The 23,141-nt window shown below is 54.1% G+C and overlaps 4 protein-coding genes across 4 annotated transcripts; 2 read left to right on the top strand and 2 right to left on the bottom strand.

Annotated features, from left to right (window-relative positions):
- Nucleotides 1-5,675: 5,675 nt before the first annotated feature.
- On the bottom strand, nt 5,676-6,368 carry EsH8_VI_000656 (uncharacterized protein; the record flags this gene model as incomplete). Its single annotated transcript, XM_083271909.1, has 1 exon — nt 5,676-6,368. The coding sequence occupies one exon, from the start codon at nt 6,366-6,368 to the stop codon at nt 5,676-5,678; it is 693 nt and encodes a 230-aa protein (XP_083127083.1).
- Nucleotides 6,369-7,005: 637 nt separating this feature from the next.
- On the top strand, nt 7,006-7,746 carry EsH8_VI_000657 (lumazine synthase RIB4; the record flags this gene model as incomplete). Its single annotated transcript, XM_083271910.1, has 2 exons — nt 7,006-7,211; nt 7,353-7,746. The coding sequence occupies 2 exons, from the start codon at nt 7,006-7,008 to the stop codon at nt 7,744-7,746; spliced, it is 600 nt and encodes a 199-aa protein (XP_083127084.1).
- A 554-nt stretch (nt 7,747-8,300) lies between these two features.
- EsH8_VI_000658 (uncharacterized protein) lies at nt 8,301-11,462 on the bottom strand (the record flags this gene model as incomplete). Its single annotated transcript, XM_083271911.1, has 2 exons — nt 8,301-10,932; nt 11,203-11,462. The coding sequence occupies 2 exons, from the start codon at nt 11,460-11,462 to the stop codon at nt 8,301-8,303; spliced, it is 2,892 nt and encodes a 963-aa protein (XP_083127085.1).
- A 9,229-nt stretch (nt 11,463-20,691) lies between these two features.
- Nucleotides 20,692-23,009, top strand: EsH8_VI_000659 (cation diffusion facilitator family transporter; the record flags this gene model as incomplete). The annotated part of the gene is made up of 6 exons (XM_083271912.1): nt 20,692-21,110; nt 21,214-21,843; nt 21,913-22,026; nt 22,091-22,189; nt 22,287-22,492; nt 22,765-23,009. 6 exons carry the CDS (start codon nt 20,692-20,694, stop codon nt 23,007-23,009), a joined length of 1,713 nt encoding a protein of 570 aa, XP_083127086.1.
- Between the last annotated feature and the right edge of the window lie 132 nt (nt 23,010-23,141).

A 23,141-nucleotide genomic window follows, 5' to 3' on the forward strand; every position in this document is an offset into this window, starting at 1 on the left:
GATAACCTCGATCCAGCGCTATCAGTTGGTTCTAGACTTTGTCTCTGGCCAAGATGCTGCCTAATGCCATCCGCCGCCGTCTCGCCTTTCACCGGCGACGTCTCATATGGATTACACGCCAGCCAGCGTCAAATAACTTTGCAAGGCACCATCTCACACAGATCAATCGGCACAAAGTCCAGTTGCTGACGAGAAGCCCGCCTAGTCGCGTGACGTCCTAGACATACATGCCACACTAAACATCACCACACCCACGAGTATACTATACCCCTTTGATTACTGCCTGCCTGCGCCAGAAAAGCGCTGCCATCGTTTGCGGTGTGTGGGATGTCGAATTCCACCATTCAATGGCCACAATCCCCCTATCAAAAAAGAATTCCAAGGCCACCATCGCCAATCTGCCAGAACCGGAACCAGCGCCAAAAGCGTTAGCAGATACCCGTCGGTCTGCCCTGGTTGTCTCTCCCTGTCTCTGGGACGAACCCTATGTCGAAATGGCAATGTAGGTTGTATACCAATGCTTGACCTGACAGAAGTCCCCCCGCCTTTCAATCCGGCTACCGACCGGCATTTCGCATCCCCGATGATGAATTTGGACGGAGATGAAGACGGGCGCGCATTGGCCAGCCTACCGGGGTTGTCGACTTGGACAAAGAAAGTGGCAGTACACAACTATGACTTCAGACGAAACCCTGGGCCACGATCGACATAATACCCGAGAATTCTCCTTGTCGAGGCCTGCAAATCCAAGCGCCGTCACCAATACCATTTGCGATAACAACTGCCACAAGAAAAAAGCAGAAACAGTAAAACCAACGCATCAAGATCCCCCTTGTCTCCAGGATATCCCACTATCCCACTTCCAAGGCATCGCGCAACCAGGTTGCGCCCAGGGCAGGGCGATCCGTCCAATCCGCAACAACATCTGTGACGCCCCGGACCAAAAAAGAATACCTGCACCACACCTATTGCCAGGAGGACGTGTCGATTCTGAACCGAGCCACAAAACCCGAGCAGCCAGCAAGGAAACAATGCCAACAAGGATCAGCGTTTCAATTGTGATTGACGGCTTCTCCATGTATAACTTGATATATTATACCCCCATCGTTCAACTGGGTGCTTCCTTCGTACCACACAAACTTGGACTGCAGAGTACACCACAGTTGATTAGTCTACGTCTACCTTATTGCAGCATAATCCGCTTTCCGGCAACATGCTATCTTACATAAGTTACGGAGCTGATGTAACAAGCAAAAAGGGCCCGTCAAGGGGATTTGGCCCCGTGAAATATTCTGTTATCAACCCTGGCAGTCACCGTCATCATCCAGCAACTGCTCACATCTGCCTGTTGACTAAACCAATCACACCGCGCCCCGTCCACAGAGAACAGAATGAGGATCGCATTCCTTCACGCCCTGATACGAACTGCACAAGCCAATGCCCCTATCCCCTGCGCTCACTCACTGGTTCTGCTATTTTCAGCATCGGCTGGAATTGAGGAAACAGCCGAGAGAGGTCCTTCACGCGTATAAACTGTGTGCAGATATGCTATGCTGCTAGCTGCTTATGCAGCCACTCACGCGGAACCAGTACACCCTTAGAACCGCCCGACCGGCGCTCTGCAGTCTCCACATCTCCGTCGTTGTTCGCCGTCCCGATGGAAACACCACTCCCATATCGCGATTTTGTATAACCTCAATGACAGCCGGCTCAGTCACTCGACAACCCGTCTCCATCTATATAAATTGCCTCGTTTGCTTGGTTCAAGCTCGCCACCTATAGGCCGAAGTGCCGGATACCACGGACACCGAGTTTCCGCGATGCCATCGGTATACGTATTATTCGTTTTTACTCTACTCTACAGGACACGAAGCAGTATGGTCCCAAGGCAATCCCGATCCCTAGAGGTGCTTACCAGGTATACTCGCAGTATAAGTGCATCGGGGGGCTTCAATTGACTTCCGCGCCTCATCCGAGCCGCATCACATTTCCCTTCCATGCTCGCCTGTCGGCCGCTGAGATACGTACTGTAAGAGTAGGGAAGACTTAAGAACCAGCGAGGACGCTACGCAGCAAATAACCATACTAACCCCGTGCGAAATGATATTCACCATGTCGTCCTTTTTACTTTGACAGTTGTCTACCACTGTCCCGCTACAGGACTGTCAGCACAGCGCAGCCCTACCCTCCAGGAAAAGTGAGACTAGCAGCCGCCAGAGAGTCAAAGTCGTGGGGCACTGCTGCCGGCTCCCCTCACTCGCACCGTTATGACAAGCCACACTACGTCCCGAGTCAATTACGTGCACTTGTCCTGCGTAAAACGCACCGAGGCGGATATTGGGGGCCCGGCGTACTGCACAAAGTTCGGCTACTGCGGCCCTTGCGGAAATGTAGGCTAGCCAGCTTGAAAATACGATGTGCCCTCCCAACTTTCCCCCCCACCCGTTGCCGTGCTAATCATGCCGTGTCACGGAGTGCCGCCATCCCACCCGGCACACCCTTTCCACAGAAGCCCCTCCTATTCTGCGACTATAAGCCATAGGCCTCCTACCATATCTCCCCTCCGGAGTGATGAAAACAATATGACAACACAGAGACTGTGTACGCGTGTGTGATACGGTAACGGGTGTTGTCACTGCAACTACTCTCCCCCTCAGCCAATGGCCTAGCCCACACCCAATATGCGTAGTTGAGCTGTGGCAGTCGTCCCTCTAAGAATAGAAACTCGGGAATGGCCTCCAGACTCGTCTGGAGGCCCAGCTTCTGACACTGTGGGGAAGGCTTCGTTGTATAATCGTATCCGGGATGGGCGGCCAAAACGAGGCCCTCCAAGCTTCCCAGGCATATTCGTGGACGGGCGACATACCTCTGACCAAACGCGCCCCCTGCCCCAACTTCGTTCACCGTGTTCCATTTCATTCCGTGAACTGCCAATAAATATCCCAGCCTTGCAGGAGCCCCCATCGCGGAGCATCACCCAGCGACGGCAACAACATCCAGGCCCGAGTGTCATGGGAGTTTGACGAGTGATGGGGACTGTCGCCTAAGACATGCAGCAGGTCTCCGATGCGTGGTTTTGTACCGGGTAGTGGCTGAGGGCAGACATAGCGGACAGGCCAACTAGGTTGGCCGGTGGAAATGAGGCATTGAAGACGCACAGGATATCAGGTCGTGAAGAGACCCTAGATCAAGAAGGACCATGAAACACAAGAGCCCCACGAACATATTGCACGTTAGGCAACCATCAGGGTCTGGATTAAGCGATCGGCATGATTTCCTATCGTCATCTCTTCTGGTTTTTTGTTGGTTCCATGCAATATATAGCAATTTTCGTCTCAAACATCAATACAATTTAACCTTCCATCGCCAGGTTCGGTTTCGCGCCGTTTTCATCCCATGTTTCATTCCCTATCTCTCTCAAGCAATGTACCAATGTTGATCTCAAGTTCCAACTCGACGCCATACTCCTCGTACACCCAGATCTCTATAATCTCTTGAAGCTTGTTGCTGACATCGTCCATCTCGGCTGGCTGGAGGGAGAATGCCGTTTCTTGGACGCCTGTAAGGACATATAGATCGTGATCGGATGCTTTAATGGTCTGCTCCCGTATCTCAGTAAGATCAGGTGTAAGTGACTGCATATGCCTGTAGGAATCCGAGAAAGGCTTCTCAAATGGTAGCAGCTCCGACCTCGTCCGCCTATGTGGTTTATTTTTTGACCTTGACACGGGCGTCAGTCTTGTTCTCAGGTAACTTTGCGACGATATCTCAGACAGAGCTGTAGTTGGTTGTCTAGATAGTGATCTGCCGCGTTCTTCAGACAGCTCCTCATTTTTTTTACAGTCAGTGGTCTCAACCCTTGGGCGGAGAGCGTCCAGTCTTTCAAGGGCCATCTTCATCTCTCCCTCCGTTGGGCCGGGACTGGCACGATGGCGTGAGCGTCTTGTTTCTGCCATAGCAGTGATGCTATTCAAATTACCACCATGCTTGAGCTCCATCGTTGGGTAACAGTCATCCGGTATGTTGTCGGGCCTAAGAGGCTCCTGGGCAATTCCCACGCCGAAATTAATATTTCTTTGTCTCAGCTTATTTGCCAAAGGGTATAACATCGGTGCTGCTTCTTCAGTATCGCGAACCGGTACTCTCTGTTTTTTTTTACTTTGCCCGACACGTATGAGCATCCGAGACGGCTTGTGCAATGGGCTGGAGGAAGGTGGGGGCGTGTCAAAGACACTCTCCTGGCCACAGTTGGGAAAAGGGTGCGGTGTTTGGGCGTATGCGCGTTGGCGAATGCCTGGGCCTCTTTCGGGTCCAATTTCTAGGTTATCATAGCTGTGTCTCACTCCGAATGACTGGAATTGCTCCCCATCTCTGATAATTCTTCGCCGGTCTTGGTGTCTCAGAGCCTGGAAATCACCAGGTATGGCGGCTGGGCGTTGCAGTATCGGTGGCTCGATGTGGTCCACCTCGTATGAATTCTCCCTTTGTGCTGCAGTTACCCGAAGGCGTCCAAACTGCTGGCACGGACGGCGTGGGTCTTCGGTACTCTGTTCTGCCACATTTCTACAGACTTCCTGCTGGAGCCCTTCGATATGAGGGGCATGGGGTGGCTCGTGGGAGTCTGTGTCACTCACGCTGTTGTTACGTTGGATGGCTTGACTCTGAGAAGCGGGATTATCGTCATGATGCGTACTATATCTTTCGGTCGCTTTCTTGGCGAGGGACCATGGGTTTGGCTCTTCACGTTGTGTCTGCTTAATTCGCTGTGATTTGAGATACTCAACTATATCCGTCTGCGGGGGGCCGAGAAGGACTGTCTGTGTATTGCCCTCTGGGCTTGCAGTCCCACCCCTTGCCATATACACTTCCCAGACAGTTCGAAGAAGAGACTGGGTTGACTCCGGCTCGCATGAAAGTTTAGTGGTAACCGGCAATGATGTCTGTTGGTCAAACGCGGGACTCTTCTGGAGTTTCCCTGGTTTGTCTTCGATGATGATGGAGTGGCTCTCTTCCTGCACTGTACTGATGACATCTGAATGGTCATTGTGGCGTGGTCTACCCGGAGAGCCTTCAGGGTGGTTTCCGGAGTTGAGTGAAGATAGACAGGTGAGCGCCTCATCCGCAATTTGTGAACCGGCCAACAGCAGGCCTCGGAGCTTTTCGCCGACCTGCTCTCCATCGTCCCTTAGAAGGAGATCCGGACTCTCATGTCTGCCTTGTAAATGTTCCATTGACCCTTTTTTTTCGGGTATTCCAGAATCAATTCCGGTTGATACGTATAGTTCTTTGCACATTTTCTCGAATAAGGTCAAAACCTTTGGCTCGTTGGCGAAGATAACCTCGTCCTTGGTCGTCGTCACATTTGGGTCGTAGCTTCCAAGGATGCATTCAATATTGAGTCTTATGAATGGATTGGAAATTACCTGTGATTGGGCTTCGACGTCCATGCAGCTGCGTAGATGATTTTTGTAAATTCCTATTAGTTTCTTCATAGTTCCTCTCATGGTGGACATTGGTCTTGAGTCGACTGAGATGAAATAGCCTTTGCCAGATACCTTCCTGGGATCGGCATCAGCTCTCGGAAGAAACCCATCGAGTCGTATGATCGATACCGGCGTATCTGGTCGCTTCGGCGTTAGGTCTAGAGCGTCATAATTGGTCTCGCTGTATGTCTTCTAAACACATTGCGAAACCAGCTCAGATCCAAATACTTGGAGAGCTGCCTCCTTGACATCAGCTCCCTTGCCGGGGGCATACGACCAGTACAGCTTGTCGTTATTGAGGACTTTCAGTGATATCCTAACATGCGGTCTAGTGAGTGCGCATGTGTAAAGCAACTCCTTAATATGTCCGTATGATTTCTTACTCTCCTTGATGGCTTGCTGTCTGCGAACCGGTAGGGTTGCAAACATGTCTGAGACGTCCATCGTCGTTCCCACAGAACCCGGCACCGGCTTCTTGTCTAATACACCCCCGCATTTTGGATCCAGCGTGAGCAAGGTTGCAACTTTATCTTGATCCGTCTTCGTCGTAATGCGGAGTTTCGAGACTATGTTCACGCTCGCCAGGGCCTCGCCGCGGAAGCCAAGCGTCTGGCGCCCCTTATATTGGAGCTCCTCGAAGGACCGGAGTTTGCTGGTATGAGCCCGTCGCCCGAGGGCATCGTAGTCCTGGGCGTTAATGCCATGGCCATTGTCTCGAACCTGGATCTTGTCTACAGTGTTGGCCGAGATGCTGATCTCAATGATGGAGGCGTTGGCATCGATGGCGTTGTCAATGAGCTCCTTGATGACAGATACGGGAGATACAATGAGAATGGCGGAACCTAGCTGGCGGATTGTTGATTGAGATAGTTGAGATATGGACATGGTGTACTAAATGATGGAGTCAACGTAGACGAAGAGGGGCATGTGTGCAACAGAGCAGAACCTAGAGGGGTGGGCTAGGGTGATTGGGAACGAGGAACTGGTATGATAATGTGTCTTTATTGATAATTTTCTTTAAAGAGTCCAAGTTGGGAGTGTTGGGACAGAAGAAAAGGGTTCCTTTCTTGGGGCCGAGAGTTAGCGAGAGAAACATAACCAGAGGAAAGAGACATGTAAGTCAATTCCTTCCCCACAGACGGAGTAGCGCTGCCACCAGCTGTTCCCAGCCGGCGGAGGAAGATCGGGAACAAGCTTCTCCCAGCTGATGGCCGCCCTTTCCTACAGGGTTTACAGCAAGATCCAAAGGACGGTGAGCCCCGCATCTGCTCTCCCAGGCACGCAAGACCTCAAACCCATGCCCCGCATCACAAGGTCCTCGTTCCTGAGCCAGCCCGCCCTGCCAATCCGACAAATGTGGTGCTGAGCGAGCGATTCATAAGCCAAACAGCTCCAGCTCCCACACTACCTACCCATCGCAAAAACACCCCGCCAAAGCTCATTTCCACCTCTCTTTCTCAAGCCTCGAGATCGAAAGACAGATCCAGCTACCCTACTCTAGATACCCCTCTTCACCTCCAAAATGTCCGGCATCAAGGGACCGACCCCGCAGGAGCACGATGGCACCGGCCTGCGCATCGGTATCGTCCACGCCCGCTGGAACGCGACCATCATCGAGCCCCTCGTCAAGGGCGCCAAGGACAAGCTCCTCGCCTGCGGCGTCAAGGAGTCCAACATTGTCATCCAGTCCGTCCCGGGATCCTGGGAGCTCCCCATCGCCGTACAGAGGTAAGATGAACTAACTGGGCGAGAAAGCTTGCTTTACCCCTCCATCGAGAGAGACAGCCGCCTGTGCTTTGCGCCGGCTTTCCCACCGTCTCCAAGCAGGCGGGCAAACAAGCAGGAGCTAACAATGCCCTCAACCACCAGACTCTACCAAGCCTCCCAAGTCCAATCCGCACAATCCGGCACTGGCACCTCCGCCGGTGACCTCCTCGGCTCGTCGACCACGGACCTGACCTCTCTCCCTACCGAATCCAACGGCCAACCGTTTGACGCAATCATCGCTGTTGGTGTCCTCATCAAGGGCGAGACCATGCACTTCGAGTACATCGCTGACTCCGTCTCCCACGGTCTCATGCGCGTCCAGCTCGACACGGGTGTCCCCGTCGTTTTCGGTGTCTTGACCGTCCTCAATGACGAGCAGGCCCAGGCTCGCGCAGGTATTACTTCGGGAGGGCACAACCACGGTGAGGACTGGGGTCTTGCCGCTGTCGAGCTGGGCGTCAAGCGCAAGGCATGGGCTGTGGGCAAGATCGAGTAAATTTTACCGTCTTTTTGCCAGGAGGAAGGGGAAAACCTTTAAACATTGGGAAAATCAAGACTCAAAAAAAGAAAGAAAGAAATAAAACATGCCACCACTGACCGGTCTATTTATCATGGATAAAGGGGTTGGTCGGCCCATTGAGAATCCATCTTGCAAAGATTACCTGACTTTGTGCTGGTGACAGACAACTCAATGGACACGCCTCGGAACACGGGGAATAAGTAGCAAGAAATTTCGCCCGTAACTTCATGTTTTCTCCAACATTAGTAGATTATTGCACCAAGAGCCGTCTAACGTGACTTTGTAATCAACCAAGCCATTCCATCTTGCTCTTTCAGTCCCGCAGCGACGCCCAATAAACGATGTTTCCTAGAATATACACAGGGCGTGGTGTTTCAATGAGGCCAACACCAACCCAAAGCGAAAAAAACCCAAACACGCCCGAATGAGTTGCGTGGTGCGTTTGTGATTTTTGTATGTCCAGTCTTTTTTCCATGTTCCGGTTTCCCCCTCTACACCCCTTTTCCCAACATGGCGTCATGTGTTCATCTTTACGAAATTAGTGCGCCAATCTCGCTGCCAATGCTCTTCTTCGTCCTCCACATGCCCCTCTTCTTCTCCTTCTTGGCCCTCATCGCTGCCCATCCCTCCTCGTCGTCGTCATCCGAGTTGTTGCCGGATTTGTTAAGCGCCTTGTTATCCTGGTGTTGCATGACCTTGGGTGGCTGGTCCCATCCCATGGCCCCCGACATGACCGACATGCGCCGGCCGGAATCCAAAGGTTGAGGAGCTTGCGTCACGGGCCTGTAGCGCCCTGGTAAGCCCACGTTGCTGCGTTCCGAAGGTGCGATCGAGGGGGCATACCCGCCGCCTGGCGCGTGGATGCTGGGGGCGAACCCGCCGCCACCGCCCATACCTCCGTGGATAGATGGGGTATATCCTCCTCCAGGTTGGATCCATGAGGATGAGCTAGGCTGCACCATGCTCATAGTTCTTGTTCGGGGGTCGAGCCGGGGAGGCTCCAACATCGAGTCTCCAAAGAATGACTGTCTCTGGGCGTCGTGGATGGAAGGAGTGCCAACATGGCTCATGGGTCGTGCCATGCCGTTTATGTTCTGGTTTGGCGTCGCCATCATCTGCATAAACTGCATCTGCATTTGCATGAACTGCTGCATCTGTTGGGTCATATGAATTTGGGCCTGGTCTCCGGGTGTAAGCATCATCTGAGGCATTGGAGGCATTTGAGGCATCTGCTGCATCTGTTGCATCTGCTGCATCTGTTGCATCTGCTGCATTTGTTGCATCTGCTGCATCTGAGACATGCCTCCCATACCATTGCCCATGGCGTTCATTCCGTTCATGTTGCTATACATCATCTGAGGGGGAACTCCGGCGATAGGGTCGACTGGAGCACCCGTGAAGGGGTTGACGTTTTGTGCCTCTATGTTGGGGCTGCCTCTGCGCATGGCTCGGGATCGTTCCTCACTGGCAATCACGCCAACCAGACCGCCCATGGGCACTGATGGCGGCTGAGCGCCTGGCGCAGGGGAACCTCCGCCGAAAGTCAAGGACTCTCGGGGAGGGGCGTTGATGAGCCCGGCACCGAGGAACGGATCCTGCGGCAGCTTTCTCGCAAACGCAGGGAGGTGCCCGCCGCTGGTTCCTCTCGGTCCTGTACCCTCGCCCATGCTTGATCCGGGTCTGGGGGGCTGGGCAGACTGCGACTGAACGGACGACCGCAAGTCAGGGTTTGATGCCATGTTCATGAGTCGGACGGGCGGCTTGTTCCTGTTCGGGAAGCCGTGTGCGGCCAGGATAGCGAGCGGAACTTCTTCATCCTCTTCTCCTTCGGAACCCTCTGACCTGCCGGTTAGCGGGCCAGCAGGCACGGCTAGGTTGGGCAGGTTGGGTGTGCTGAGTGATACAGACAGGGTTGGCCGGGAAGCCTGACCGGAGGGACCGGACATTGGCGACTCGCCCGTCACCTTCATCATTTGCTGGCGATAGACGGCCATGTGTGCCTCTTGCTTCCTTCTCTGCTTGGCAGCCTGCTTCGCTTTCTCAATGTCATCCTCATCGTCATCATATTGGTCCTCATCATCATCTCGGCTGTCGTTAGATGCCTTTGCCGTCTCGCTAGCACTGTCCCGGCGCTCTTTGTCCCGGCGGTACTTCTCGAACTCGGCGGGAGTCATGACTTTGTTTCGAGGGGGACTTGGGTTGTTGTTGCTGGATGTGTAGCGATGTGTGGGCGGCTTCGGTGGTTGTGCTCTACTGTTGTCGAACATGTTTTCTTCCTCCTTATTGTCCGTCGCGTCCCAAGCCGTCGAGAATGTGTCCTCATTTCTGCGAAACCTCCCGGGTGGAGACGGATTGTTAGGCTGGCTGGGACCACCAAGAAATCGATTGGCCACCATTGAGTCTTTCAAAAGATTGGCGTCCTCGTCTTCGATAATGTCTGATGGCACATTGTTGCGGAAGGCTAGCGGCGAACCATGCCGAGGGACTGGCGGGGGTACGGATGTGCGGTCAGTGGCGGTAGGGGAGTTGGAACCGGAATGTAGCAGGTTGTCGTTTGAGTGCTGGCTGCTCCACGAATAGGGCGAAGACTCAACCTTTGTGGACTTGTCGATCTTGATGGGGGATGGTTGGGGTTGGTTGACTCGGTTGGTGGTGAGGGAGCGTGGTCCCAAGTTGGACATGTCGTTACCGGGAAGCGTCATTTGGCTGGCTCTTTTGTCAAATCCGGACCCTTTGAACATATTACCAAAATCACTACCAAAGTTGAGGGCGAAATTCTCCTCGCCGAGGTTTGGTGGCGTAGCCGTGCTGTCCGTGGATTCTGTCAACCCTCTCGGCCTCCGGCTGTGGTCGTACTCCAAGGCCTTAGGCGGCAAGGGCGGCGGAGGTAGGGGATGATCGTCGGCGGATGGAACGGAAGCCTGGTTCTTCTTCTGACCGCCAAAGGAAAAGGTCCTGCCGGCTTTGCTGAGGAATCCACCGGAGCTGTGCTTGGGAGCTGGCACGTCGGTGTGTGATTTCTTAATTGGAGTTTTCCATTCTTCCTGAGCCCCTTGGTGGCCGAGGTCAGCCGAAGACGGTGTGGTCGAGACGTTGCTGTGGCGCGAAGAAGTATCTGTCGAGGTTGTTTTGGTGGTATTAGATGACCCACTTCCCCTTAAGCTGAGTCAGTCAACGTTAGACCCAACCCTTGCCGTGGCCCTGAAATGAATTGCTGACAGGGGGGAGGTAGAGACAAAGAGAAAGAGGACCACCGCCAGCCGGGCCAGCAGTTCACCGCCGAGTCCGAGACATGCCGCTGTGGAATGCATACCAACTTTTTCTTCTTCTTGCTTTCTCTCTCGGCCGCGTATCCAACTTCCTTCTCCCCCCGCGGACGAGAATGTGTTTTGAAATGGAAATGATTCAAGGAAAACGATTGGATGCACATACCGGTTGTTCTTCGTGTCTGCAAACATGTTGTTATCCTCGAGAGACAGGTCCGGGTAATTGTGCTTGGGGGGGATCGCGGTCGTCGCCGCCTTGAGCAGCCTATGCCCCCCGTCAAACGACTTTTGCCCTCCAATCTCGGTCCTTTCAAGGACGCGGAAGGACAGCGGACGCTCCCCCGATGTCGCTGCCGGCTCGTCCTGGAACTCCTCCGAGTTGAGGGTCGATCGCCGCCTGCCGAAGGATACCGAGAATCTAGGCATATGGAGTGACGGCAAATTGATGTTCCCCGGCGGGATCTGATCGGTGTGCGTTTACAAGCAATAAATCGAGGGCGGATGTCGAGAGGAATCGGCCCTGGGGGATTGTCCTTCGCCTCGGGTCGGGGACCGCAAAAAATTACGATACGAGGCGGGTCAGCCGATGTGGGATGACGACAGGTAGCTGAGACTCGGAAAGGCTTTTGTTTGTGGCTCGTGTCAGTGGGCGAAGCGGAGCGTGATACAAGAGCGTGGTAAGCGAGGCGATACTGCGTAGGGAGAGAACCCAGAGTGTCAGCCGTGACTGTGAACTGTGGTGTGCCTACTGGCTGCGTGAGGTATCGTGAAAGTTTATGCGAATGGGCCAAATGTGGCCGGCCGTGGACCCAGGAACCAGGCAATGAGGGTATTGCGGCAAGGTAGCCCGCCAGCAGCCTTAGCGATGGACCAGGCCTAGCGATCAATGGTTCCCCGCGCGCCGTGATGTCGCGAATGAAAAGGGGGGAAACGCAGCCATGAATAGGCTTGGGCTGAGGGATGAGAGATGACTAGAGGAATGGCTCGATGACTTACCGAAGGGGGTTTCCAGCAAGACAAGACGAGGTGACAGTCGAAGGACGAGATGAATATTAGTCTATAGAACGTGTGCGGCGGCGTGCATCCGAAGGCCGTATGATCTCATTCAAACTTTTTATCCATACGCAAAAAGATGCAGAAAGCTGGACCCAGGCTATACAAGGCCAGTGAAGACGATGATCATGGGCAAGCAGACGGGCAGTCGAGGCGGGCAGGGCAGACCGGGGGGATGTAGGATGAAAATTGGGGTATTAGGATATGACGATCGAATAAATGAACAAGAAATAATATCGAGTCGCGGGACGGATGAGCACGACACGAGAGGATATGCAGCAAATGATGACAGCAACAGCGAGGGTCGGGAGGTTGGAGCGAATGAGTGGGAATGTGGAAAGGAGGAGGCGATCTGATCAGTAAGTAGGTAGACAAGACAAGGCGAGGAACGGCTAAGGCAGGCCAGGTAAGGCCGAGCAGGGGATGCCAAAGTTAACGTGAACAAGAAAAAAGGCGGCTGCTACCTCTCTCAGTGCCTAGTCTCCTGCTGCTCGTCTGCTTCTCTGATTTCTCGACGCACTTCCCTGGCCCCAACACCTAGTTGCAGGGCCTATTTTTATTAGATGAGTGGAGAGACCAAGCAATAGTTGCTGGGAAGAGTGGGCTTGACGCAGAGCTTCACGCAAAAGTCAAGCCAGTCCATCACCATTCCGTCCAGTCCACAACCTGGGCGAGCTGGCCCGCTGACAACATGCCTGCCCTGCCTCTCTTTCTGTGCCTCTTTGGTCTACCCTTTCTTGGTTCGCCCTGCTAAAATTCTTTGGGCCCAGGGGTTCAGGTCAGGGATCCAGGGGCGTGTGTGTGTGGCGTGTGGAGAGAAGAGGAGGGGAGCGACGCAAGGCGGCATGGCATGACATGGGAATGGGAATGGGAATGGGATGGCCGGGAGACCGCCAGTACCGCCGCACTGCAGCTCGTCGATGCAATGGTTCGCCGGCATGCCATGCTGAAGTCTGATCCAGACGCACGCCGTGCCGACGCGAAAGACCGGACGGGAGAACGGGAGATGATGGGGCGCCTCGTCCATCGACGCTGACAAGTGTCCATATAGCCCAGCGGTGGGTTGCTTTTGTGCTTTGCGCCGTCTTCCCTCTCCATTCGAGGCAGTGTGGTTCCTCGGGACCGAGGGAGGGGGGGTTGTTAATGTCTCCGTTGTGCCTGAAAAACTCGTGTGTTGGGGTGACATTTCGGGTGATGAACCCTTTGAAGGAGACTCCCATTGGGCCTAGTGTCGTTAAGTGGCGCTGGTACTATCTTCCATTTCCCACCCCCTTCAGCAGCAACACTCACAGCGACTCGTCTCTTTGTTCATGCGGAGTAGCGTAGTGGTATGGACTACTCGCATGTCGCACTGCGTCGTCCGCCGCCAAGGTTCCCGTTACCGATGCGGTACCCCTCTTCATCGACTGCACCCGCCATCTCATTGCAGTTGCAGGGGCGCCCGGCCCAGCCTCTCGCATGCAGGCAGGCTTTGTTCCTCGGGCTGGATGCCTCGACATCGGCTGAAATGCGCCGCTCGAAGTTTTCGGGGAAACACCAGCAGAGCTTTGGCGCGTCATGCGAACGAACGGTACCAATTGATCAGCACAGAACGTGTTGCCCCAGATGACCAGGCGGATTTAAGTTTGGGAAGGAAGCAGGTCCAGCGGACGGACGAATGTAAGCTGGTAAGTAACAGGAACTGGCTTAGGGCCAAAGATCCCAGTTGACTATTGGAGAAAGCCTAGACGTTATTCTTCCGGGAGCACCGGTACCGAGGATGAGCAGCCTTCAAGTGTTAAATTGGACATCGGAGCGGCCGCGGTCGAAATTGACGACGTGTGAAGGTCAATACTCGTTGGCTAGGCTAATGAGAACAACGGTAGCCGGTAGCGACAACGTCCATTGGGCTCATGCCGTGTCTTACGCTTTCTTTTGTACCGACAGGATTGGGCTCCGCGAGGTGGCTGTAGAGCCGGGGTAATGGATAGCTGGTTATGTGCTAATGCGGAGAACTTCAGATCTCAGATCGCGGTCACTTGGAAGGACTGTTGCCGATACTCGTCCTGTAAGAAACCGTCATTGTTTTGAGGTTCACAACCCGAACGTCGGAGGTTTGCATTGCTCGAGGCGACACTTGGGCCTTGGCTGGATTCCATCAGTCGGGCCATCGCCTACGCCAGCCTGCCAAGAGCGCAAACCAGAGGTAACTCTGCCGCTGGGAGAGAAGAGACCGGAAAATTGAGGTACAAGGCCCTCGCTTCTCAGGCCATGACGGCATGATGGAATGATTAGACGTGATTAGACTTGAGCTCGGTCGTTCAGTTCCCACGAAGGCTCGGAGTTGGGGAGTATGGGATCGATAGCACGTCCAAATAACCCGGCTCGAAGCGGACACACGGGCTGTTCCCCTGTCGCCGGGACGATGTTGATAATAGCGTGTGGTTATTAGCAAGGCCGAGCCACATGTCTGCCCCATGTCCCCGAAGCGTCTGACTTCGGGTTTGGCGCGTCGACCTAAGATGCACAGGCCGAGGAGAAAGTAGGGCCAGCCGGGGACGGACGCATCGGAGACGAGCTATGAACGGAGCGGACCAGTTGCTTTTCTGATGTTCTTGACCGCATCTATGATGATCTCTATCGCAGCGCATGGCAAGCGGCTGCACAAGACGGGAGGGGGTCACAGGCCGGGCGGCGGTTGACGCAAGAGTGGAGATGGGACGCCGTTCCATCGGCAGCCACAGACTGCGACTGCATCTTCAAAGCGACTGAGAAGACGCAATGAGGCCGTGTGGGTGACGAGACGGATGCCGATTCGCTGTCCTGGGGAATCGAAGCACTGTTATATGAGAGGGGGGGTGGGCGGAAAAGAAAACATCCCAGTCGGTATAGAATAAATAAATAACAAAAATACAAAGAGGCCGGAGGAGGCTCAGTTGGCGGGCTGGATGGCTGGTAAGGTACCCTGGAATTTCCCATCTTTTCGTGCTGCTCGCATATGACAATTGCCCGTCGCAATCACGCAAAAGATGGCAAGGGACGCATCGGGGGTTTCCCCCCCCGGACTAGATCTTCCCGGTATCAAACTGTCTTCACAACAGCCCCGATGACTGTATGCTCCCGACACAATCATTCCATTTGGGGCTCTCTCTAGCAATGCAAGCTGGGGGGTGTGGATGTACTGCTCTAGCCCACATTCTAATGGGGGCAATGAGATGGGAATGAGGGAAAAATGCAGGAAACAAACCCCCAAGGACTTTAGCGCGGCGCTACTCTCCTTCATAGCCCCCAGAAAGTCTCCCCGAACTTCGAAGGCAATCCTGGAAGCTTGAATAGTGGTGCCCATGGGGCTCTCTGAAAGTGAACTGGCCGGCGCTTCACATGCCATGCCCGCCCACAGCTGTGGCCGATTGACTGTTCACTGGCGGTGGGTGTTGCAAGTGACTGAGCGCCCAACCTCAGGCTACATTCTCTCTATGCATAGCAAAGCATAGCATAGCATGGTGTAATGTAGTGTGGTGTGGTATAATGTAGTGTACATGCTTAGTTAATTCGCACCTGCTCTTCTTCGTTTAATTCGCCTTGGCAGGGGAGGTGCCTTGTTTTGTTATAACCCATCACAAGGCAGGGCCAAACGCAGAAAATGTGTGAAAAGGAACGTCCCGGTTCATCTCCCTTTCCGTCTGCAATCTTCCTGGAAGTACCTTGCCCACCTTTGGGTACATGGCACAGCTGGCTGATTAGGGTATTCAACCTGGAACGAACCAACACACGGCTCTCCACCTTGATTCCAGGGAAAACGACTGTCAATCACTTGTCCGTTTCTATTTTCCGCACGCATGCCTCGTATCGCTCATCTGCACCTCACATTCGCTCGATCCTCGCGGAAAACCTGCAAGAACCAAGGAGATTGGCGCCGCCCTCTAGTCTGACAGGCAGGAAGCCAAGCCCGACGCGTCAACGAACCCGCCGGCCTCCCAATCCTGCGCTGTCTCGGTGCAGCAGACTGCCCACAAAAAGTGATGTAGGTAAACAGACGAGTCTCCGGCGAGGGCCTGTCAAGGCCACAAAACGAAAAGCGGCTTGGCCTGACTGAACCAACCGACGTGACTTTCTATGGGCACTTGACAAGCACGGATGGACACGCAGCCCACTTGGATACAGCACGTTGCACCCATCCATTCGTATGGGCGACAAGGAAGGGCGAGAGCGAAGACAAGGACCACCGATATGTCGGCTGTCGCGCTGCTACTGAGACTGAAGAAGTTGAGTTTGGCGCAGCCGAGCTTTGGCATGGCTACTGTTACTATTGTAATGCCATGGTTAGTAAAAGGAGCAAACCTGAATGACAGTGACACCATGACACCCTCGTCAATAACCGACAGACACAGAGCTCCATAATTCCTTTTGCTGCGCTGCATCCAAATACAGGGCAGCTTGGGGCCCAAATAGGAAGAATTCATGTCGCCTTGGGTACCCGTGTTGGTTTGGACCTTCTTGGTCGCATCGGCTGGCTTACCGCCGCCACTGGCCCCTCCCCAGCGTTGGCCCCGTTGTGGTTCAGGACAATTGCTCCCTGCAAAATGGACGGTCAAGCGGCGTCTTTGTTGCCCTCGGCCGTTGAGGGACTGGGCCTCTAGGCACTCGCGTTGGACTTTGGCGCACGAAAGGCGCCTCTGCTGGCAGGGGTCGGAGATCACAGATCTAACGACGGTCACCGGTGCGCGCGCATGGTTGGTGGATGGCCTTTTGGATGGACGGAAACCCCTGGCGATGCGATGGGCGACGCATGCTGTGCCTAAACCTGTGGCCAAGGTGTGGCCCCCTTGCCAAAGCGAACCTGGCCCAACGCTGGCGTGACAAGACAGTCAGGTCAGCCAGCCCATGGGCAGCCAAACCATCCAAAGCTTGCGAGAGAAAATCCGTTCTGGACACCCGCTGCTACCCACTTGGTGAAGCAAATTTGGTGCGGTATTCGGCAGATGGTGAAAGGTCTGCATGCCTGACAGGATTGCGAAAGGAGCGCCTAGAGAGGTGGACTCTGAAATGGGACATCCTCGTCTTCGGACTTCAGTCATCATGGTTGAAGTTTTCCAACCCAGTCCCAGCCCACGAACTCATGGACCTCGTATACGGAGTAATTATGGCCTGCCCGATTACCACGGGAGTGGGGACACTGATTTCTCCTAGGCAATCTGGAGCTCATAGTGCTTAGGCTGCTAGACTCGGGCTTTGGAGCTGGGGCTTTTGGGCTCTAGACTTCGGTCTTTATGGCAATGCGGACCCGTCCGTTGTTAGCGTTATGGGCCTCATACGGGAGGGATACCCCATCGGCCTTTTCTGCTTTTCTTACCGATTGTCTTCGTCTCTGCTACTCGCTAGTCAGTCATTGACATTGACAGCCGTTACCAAATAGCTGGGATGTTCGGTATTCCTCAAATTACCATTTGTATTTATAAAACGCTTGATGATATCTCAAGTTTTCAATATGTTTAACAAAGACGGCAATCGCCTCAACCCCATCCAGAGAGCCTCGTCCGATGATGCTTGCACTTTGCCATATGTCAGGTTAAAAGCTTCCCCATCCATCCACTTATCTACTGCGATACGCCGCTTTCTTTCCTTCACTAACAACGTCGGATAGCATCAACTTCTCTACCGAGAGTCGGCTCAACCTGTCACATGACAATACTTAATATCTCATTAGCGAAGTTTCGTCTGCTTTGGTGAATATCGGAGCCGATTCTGTCCCCCTCCTCGCCCAAATCCAGGTCGTCCCCCTGTCGAACTTGCGGTGCCCTGCGGCTTGTGACCCAACGGGAATGGCTGGATGGGCTGTAGTCCATTGAGCAATGGCCTGCCAGTTGCAAACAACCCCCTGCCCTTTGCTTGACATCCTTCGGTTAGAATACTTCTAGTGATTTCATGTGACAACGCATGAGAGTATATCACAGAACCATGAACTACCCCAAGATGGCGAGACCTAATAAGAGAACGGTAGCCTCTTGTTTCACTTGACCTCTTACGAGACCGAGTTCGCTGCCAAACACGGCTCGCTCAAGCCTGCACCTCATGCTCAATTCTCAATCGTTCCCCGAGGGTTTTCACCCCCCTACTTTCATCCTACACCACGTTGTAGACGCTAAGGCCTCGCCGCGGTGCTCTACTCCAGAACGATGGTAACCTCTAGGCAACCATGGACACGGTCGCAGGTAACACGGTATCTCGCGGCCAGGTCAAGGTCATACCGCGAATCAGAAGGATTAAGGTTTTCAGGCGTGCAGACCAAAAGAGCATCATTACTATGTACTTCACCATCGCGGCCGGAGTCGAGGGGGCGGCGCCCGCCACGATGCAGGTCTGACTGAGCTTGCCCTTGAGGACAGGCCGGACCTCGTTGTGCTGGGTATATGGATGCACGTCTTCTGCGAGCCCGTTCTTACGGTGACTGAATGAGGCTGGTGGGCATTCTCATCAACCTCCGCTGAGGTTACCGTGCATGCTGCCTTCCGCTTGATTCCCATGATAGGGTAATTAGGGGGAGGGGGGGTTAGCACTGCCTGTGACGACCATTCGTCGATAATTTGATGACTACACTATTAATGGGGCCTTAGGAAACGGGGACGGAGCAACCGTCGTCGGCAGGGCGTACGAGGCCTTTCAGGCCCGAGAACTGGCGAACAACCGTACTGGTAGCACTTTACATTGACACGCCGCCAAAGCTAAGAAAGACCAACAAGTTCTCGTCCAAGAGATACAGATCCGCGCGCCGGTGACAAGCAAGAACAGCTGCAATGACAATGGTAATGATAAGTGACGAGGGATTTTGGTGCCAAATGCTTCAACAGGGTCACTGACTGTAACAATGCCTATGCTGTGCAGTGCATGTTGCCGATAAAAACAAATAAAGATCGGACTTGATCGGTTCGAATTCCGCCTCGCATGTGTTGAGCAGCAACCTATGCCGATGTGTGGCCACCGTGCAACCCAAGTACAAATCCTTCGCGGGAGCGGGAGCCGAAGCCGTGCTGAGGGCAAAAGTCGGGCGGACGAATCGCCAAAACCTGCTGCGAATGAGATGCGGCTCTGCTCTGTTCTGCAGGTCCGAAGCAGGGGGGCCACACAAATTCTAGAGACGAGGAAAAGGAGCCAATAGCAACTGCAGATCAAGAGGATCGAGTAGTCGGAGTTGAACGGGGGTGTTTTCAACTCTTGGATACTCAATACAGCTGTTGTCTTTCTCTCTTTACAACATAAAGACTCACTTCCGGGTTACCATCCTGTCACAACTCCGAGTGCGGAAATGCCAAGCCTGGCGTGGTGCGGCGCCAAAATAGAATCAGAATACAACGCTACTATGTTATGCCGAAATTGAGACGAGACGGAGGATTCCATCATTTGAGACTATGCAAGTCCCTGATTGTCCCTTTCGTCCATTTAGCCGATGTGTTGCGCCTCGAACAAGTCTCGGAGAACGGAGAAGGGAAGGAAAAGAGGAGTAAGGGCAAACGTATGTCGTTTGATCTCATCTTGGCTCGAGTAGAGCTTCCCTTTTTGACTTTTTTTCTGTTAGTCTTTTTTTGTGAGCTCTTTCAAGCTCTGTGCGCTCTTCGCATGCAAACAAACCTAGCTAGTCAGTCGCTCTTTGCCCATTCAGGCAGAGCCGCTGCGTGCGAGTCAACTGTAGCCGGGGGCCGTTCAGGGCCAAGTGCGCAGGAGGTGCGCAGGAGGTTATGCGATGAAGTCATAACCCCGGCGCCTGGAAGGTCAAACCTAGCAAAGTCGACTGCATACCTTGTAAACCCACGGCCACCAGGGGACGCTCAGCGCTTGTGCAGCTCTAGCTACGGCCCATCCACTCAGGGAGGTAGAACGGGGCACACTGGCTCATCAGTGGACATTGCGGAGGCCGACACCGGCTCAAAAGGCAACTTGGCGCGAGGTGCCCCGTTCCAGCTGAAGCTCCAATTGCCCCTCAACGGGCATGGGGGAGGGGGCCCTGGAGACGGTACCTAGACTTTTCTTTTTGGGTGGTATTTTTGCTCCCTCTCTCTCTCTCTCTCTCTCGCTGGGTGTCCCGGGTTAGGAAACTGCTCAACTTAACTGAAATGCTGCTACGCATGTGTGCAGTTAGTTGCCTCCGGGTATTTGGGGGAGTGCCAATCCGCACCTAGCTGCAGCTGCAAATCCATGGCGCACCCATAGCTTAAAACACAAGTTGCCACTCCTCCGATACAACATTGGTCGGGTCTGCCAACGCCCGTGGCATCGCACTCCCCAAGCGTCCATCCCCGTCGAATCACAGTCCTGGGAAGCTCTACGCGAGGCGAGCTCTCAGTCCCTGTGGCCCCCCTCTTCCGCGCCTTACCTCTCGGCTCTCGTCTCCTCGGACCCTCAGGGTCCATTATCACTGGGCTGGCTGCTGCGTAGTGAGCTCTCTCCGGCGCGCCGACAACGAGATTATCAATCTCATCTATTATCTTGGCTTCTCCCTCGCGTCGTGTTGGCCAATACCTCTCTTTTCCTCTTCTTTTCCAATTTTCCCTCCCCAATATCTTACCCACCATCCACCTATTCTTGGCCCGGCCTCCCTATTCCACTCTCGTCATTTGTTCCGGTCAAGATGAGCTCGCCTCAGGAACCTAACCGGTCGAGCAGTCCTCGGGTAGGCTCATTCAAACGTCCCTCGGTGCTCAGCGCCGACCATGATCCGAACCCCTTGGCCACGAGAGGCAATGGCGCCCTGGTCACGCTCATCGGGAATCGCTCCAATGCCACGCTGAGGGAGTCTATGAAGAGCCCGGCCTACCACCAGTTGGGTCACGAGGATGACGATCACGAAAGCACGTCGCTGCTGGGCTTCTTGCACAGGGACTCGGACGACGACCACCACAGATCAGCAGCCGAGGAGCGCCGACTGAGTGAACTCATCTTCGGCCCTCAGATGAGGAGCATGCGTCTCATCGGAAACAGCAACCCGCGCTATCAATGGGAGCGCTACTGGAAGACCGAGGCCGAGCTTGAGGCCATGCCAAAGCATATGTGAGTTGTGCGACGGATCGTGCTGCGATGGCGCCCAATCCACTCCGCCAACCTTTGGCATTCCTGGATGGCCTTAGATGCTGACGTGGATTGCAATTCAAAGCCGCCAATACTACGAGAGAAACAATGACTTGATTCGCATGTATCTGTACATCGACCAGCTCTTGGATTCGTCTGTGCCTCACGACCTGCTCAACGAATACCACCAAGCGCTCGACGCCTCGGCCTACCGCCCGGTCGACGTCCCTCAAACCATTACTGAGGAGTCGTCAACGCCTACTTCACCACCGGCGCGCGGCCTCGCCTACGGCACTGCTTCAGCCCAAAACAGCAGCACGGAGCAGAGCAGTTCGGCAAACAGCATACAACAAAAGCCAAAACGCAACCCCAAGGACATTTTTCGGCCCACCGAGGCGACCCCACTTCTCGACACCTTTGACGAGGAGGAAGGTTTACCCGACCTCCCCAAACCCGAGATCCCTTGGCTCGAGGATAGCGACCTCGACAGCAGCGACCCCATCGTCACCCTTGCAATCTGGGTCAATTTCGTCGCCAACGCCGTCCTACTGCTCGGAAAGATACTTGTCGTCATTTCCGTCCCGTCCGTTTCCGTGCTCGCCAGTTTGGTCGACGCCGTACTCGATTTCCTTAGCACGGCAATCGTGTGGACGACGACGAGACTGATCGCTGCCAGCCAGAATGACCAACATTCCTATCCCGTTGGGAGACGGCGGTGAGCCTCAACCCTCCTCTTTTCTTTGTCTTGGCGATATATTCCGGGTCGCGTGCTGACACGCCACAGTCTCGAGCCTCTTGGCGTGCTGGTATTCTCCATCGTCATGGTTACGTCGTTCTGTCAGGTCGCTCTCGAGGCAATCCAGCGTCTCTGGTCTCCTGACCATGAAATTGTCCAGCTGTATGTTGCACCCGCTGCCACCGTTGCTTGTTTCACACCGCTGACTATCCGGGGATGGTAATAGAGGCGTTCCTGCAATTGCCATTATGGTAGGCACTGTGGTCATCAAGGGTCTATGCTGGCTCTGGTGTCGTCTCATCAGAAATTCGAGTGTTCGAGCCTTGTGAGTTCTTTTGCCCTATCGCAATGCCTTCACGTTGTCACTTCCTAATCGATACATGACGGAACATGTGAGTTTGTTAACGAGATATTTTCTATAGGGCTGACGACGCCATGACCGATGTCATTTTCAATACCGGTTCCATCCTGTTCCCCATCGTCGGTTACTTCGCCAGGATATGGTGGCTCGACGCCCTCGGCGGCCTGCTCCTGTCCGTTGTGGTCATCCTCAACTGGAGTCAAACCTCGATGCACCACGTCCGAAACCTGACGGGCTTCTCGGCGACTTCGGATGAGAGAAACCTCCGTGCGTATTCTTCCCTTATTTTCTATTCTTTTCTTCGGTTCCCCATTCCCTGGGAACCTTTACCCCTACCGTTTCGTTTCCCCACAGTTTCTATAATTGGACTTCTTTTTTCATCCAACCCCCATGTCATATCCTTATTTCCTTTCACGCGTCGCCCCATGCTTCTCTGCTTCTCTGCACCTCTTTTTGCAACGGAGCATTTGACCTCATTCATGCGTTAATCTAATGTGATATTCGTGGGCCATGTCGCTAACGTAGGAATGGAACAACAGTGCTCTACCTCACCATGCGCTTCGCCACATCTATTAGGCAGATCCAGAACCTGCGGGCCTACCATGCGGGCGACAAGCTCTTCGTCGAGGTCGACATAGTCCTCTCGGCCAACATGCCACTAAAGGATAGCCACGACCTCAGTGAGGTCCTGACGTACTTCCTAGAGTCGGTGCCCATCGTCGACCGCGCCTTTGTGCACGTCGACTACGCGACTTACAACGTCGACACGCATATTGCCCAATAAAGGGCAGTGGCGCACCTTCACTACAAGCATATAATCACAACTATTGGTAATCGGCAGTTGATACGCAAATGTAGTTAACACCCTCCCCCTGCTCGGTTTGTACGGGAGGGCTGTTTGTAGATCATACGGAGG

The sequence above is a fragment of the Colletotrichum jinshuiense genome, chromosome 6 (genome assembly GCF_051148585.1).
Source record: "Colletotrichum jinshuiense chromosome 6, complete sequence".
NCBI classification, from domain to species: Eukaryota; Fungi; Ascomycota; class Sordariomycetes; order Glomerellales; family Glomerellaceae; genus Colletotrichum; species Colletotrichum jinshuiense.